Below are 1,996 nucleotides of genomic sequence, written 5' to 3' on the forward strand. Positions count from 1 at the left end.
AGCCAGAGTGGACACAGCCCAGTGACTTAACAACAGCATTTTCTTCAGTTCAATTTAGGCATCTATTTTAAGTGACGACCTTAGATTTTTACTAATCCATGAACACATTTGATTCAGTTAAAATCTCAAAGTCACACATCCACTGAGTAACACTCACATGCACTACAGGGTAAGCTACAGTTGGCTGTTGTTATCCATCCAAACACATCCTGAAGGGTAGAATTTCAAAAGCAATTTGGGGAAAGCTGACTCCAAGAGCTGTATCAGCAGGTCAGGATGTGTGTCTTGGTCCGGACACCAGGGGCGCTCCGAGGCCTTTCCTGAGTGTGGAGGGGTGAGAGCAGAGCCCAGCCCCCTGGTGCTCCCTGGTGCTTCCTGCTCAGGGCTCCCCACCCCCAAGCCCCATACAACCCCGACCCTGATCACACACTGGCCTCCCTCAGACACAGGAAGCTGACCCAGGTCCTAGAGGTCATCAGAGCATTGTGGGGGTTGGGGGGGTCATTTGCATGAAAGGCCCCGCCCCCTCTCAGGCTATGAAGAGGGGAAGGAGCGGTGTGGGGACGCTCTGCTCAGCTGTGGGGCCACTGAAGGCAGGACACCCTGACCGTGTCCACCATGGCCTGGTCCCCTCTGCTCCTCACCCTGGTCACTCTCTGCACAGGTGACTGGATGGGGGAACAGGGGAAGGGCCCTGGGAAGACTCACGGGCCTTGGTCCCCGCTATCATGTCTGGACCCCTGAGTCACCATCTCTGTCTCTCTCCCTTCCAGGATCCTGGGCCCAGGCCGTGCTGACTCAGCCACCCTCCGTGTCCGGGTCCCCGGGCCAGAGGGTATCCATCACCTGCTCTGGAAGCAGCAGCAACATCGGGGGTGGTAATTATGTGAGCTGGTTCCAACAGCTCCCAGGATCGGCCCCCAAACTCCTCATCTATGGTACTAGCAGTCGAGAGTCAGGGGTCCCAGACCGATTCTCTGGCTCCAGGTCTGGCAACACGGCCACCCTGACCATCAGCTCGCTCCAGGCTGAGGACGAGGCCGATTATTACTGTGCAACTTATGAAAGCAGTAGTTATAATGGCACAGTGCTCCAGGCCAGGGGGGAAGTGAGACAAAAACCTGCTCTCCCCCAGACACGGGCCTCCCGGGGGCTGAAGCATCTCTGTCCAAGCAGACACTGGAGCAGCAGCTCTGAAATGGACATAAAATCGTGTTTCATTTCACACGGTGAGAACAAGAATGTGTGTTTGTACTCACAACTTACTGCATGTTTTCAGCCAAAACGCCCTCAGCTGCTCTTCCCAGTCCTTCTGATCCATATAAGACCATTTAGGGCAAAGGGAATTTGGAATACTCCACCATATTTAAAGCTACTTGTTCAAACATTATCATTTTAATTTCTAATCTAGAGTAGTGTGTTTTCTTATTATTGTCAACTGATATTTTAGAAGAATCTCAATGGCTTTATTGTTAACTTTCTTCGATAAGGTTGCAGATATATTAATTCTACACCTGTTTACTGTTGGTTTCTCTAAGCCCCTAGAGCTGGTGCTGCTGTGAGTGACCACACCGCAGCCCTGAGGCCCTGGACTGCTGAGACCGGCAATGGTTTCAGGGCCTGTGTGTGGGGAGACCCCTGTCCCCGGAGAGACCACAGGAGACTCTGTGGCTCCCTGCACCCTGAGCAGTGACATCAGTGTTGGCCGCTGTGCTCTTACTGGAACCAGCAGAGGCCAGCGAGCCCTGCTCCGTCCTCCGGTCCTACCACTCAGACTCCAGGAAGAACCAAGCTCTGGGGTTCCCGCGGGTTTTCTGGATCCAAAGATGTCTCGGCCAGCGCAGGGCTCCTGCTCGTCTCTGGGCTGCAGCGTGAGGACGAGGCTGACTCTGACCGTGCAGGCTGGTGCAACAGGGCTCCTCACAGTGACACAGGTAGACGGGAAACTGGGACGAGAGCCTCAGCCTGTCAGGGGCTTGTTCTTAGAGAACCGTCA

The 1,996-nt window shown here is 54.3% G+C and overlaps 1 gene segment (V, D, J or C); it reads left to right on the forward strand.

Annotated features, from left to right (window-relative positions):
• The first annotated feature begins 565 nt into the window (after nucleotides 1–565).
• Nucleotides 566–1,406, forward strand: LOC132658054 (immunoglobulin lambda variable 1-40-like). The segment is given in 2 exon segments: nucleotides 566–664; nucleotides 774–1,406. Coding segments are annotated over 2 exon segments (672 nt in total).
• Nucleotides 1,407–1,996: the final 590 nt, after the last annotated feature.

This window comes from Ovis aries, chromosome 17 (assembly GCF_016772045.2).
Source record: "Ovis aries strain OAR_USU_Benz2616 breed Rambouillet chromosome 17, ARS-UI_Ramb_v3.0, whole genome shotgun sequence".
NCBI lineage: Eukaryota > Metazoa > Chordata > Mammalia > Artiodactyla > Bovidae > Ovis > Ovis aries.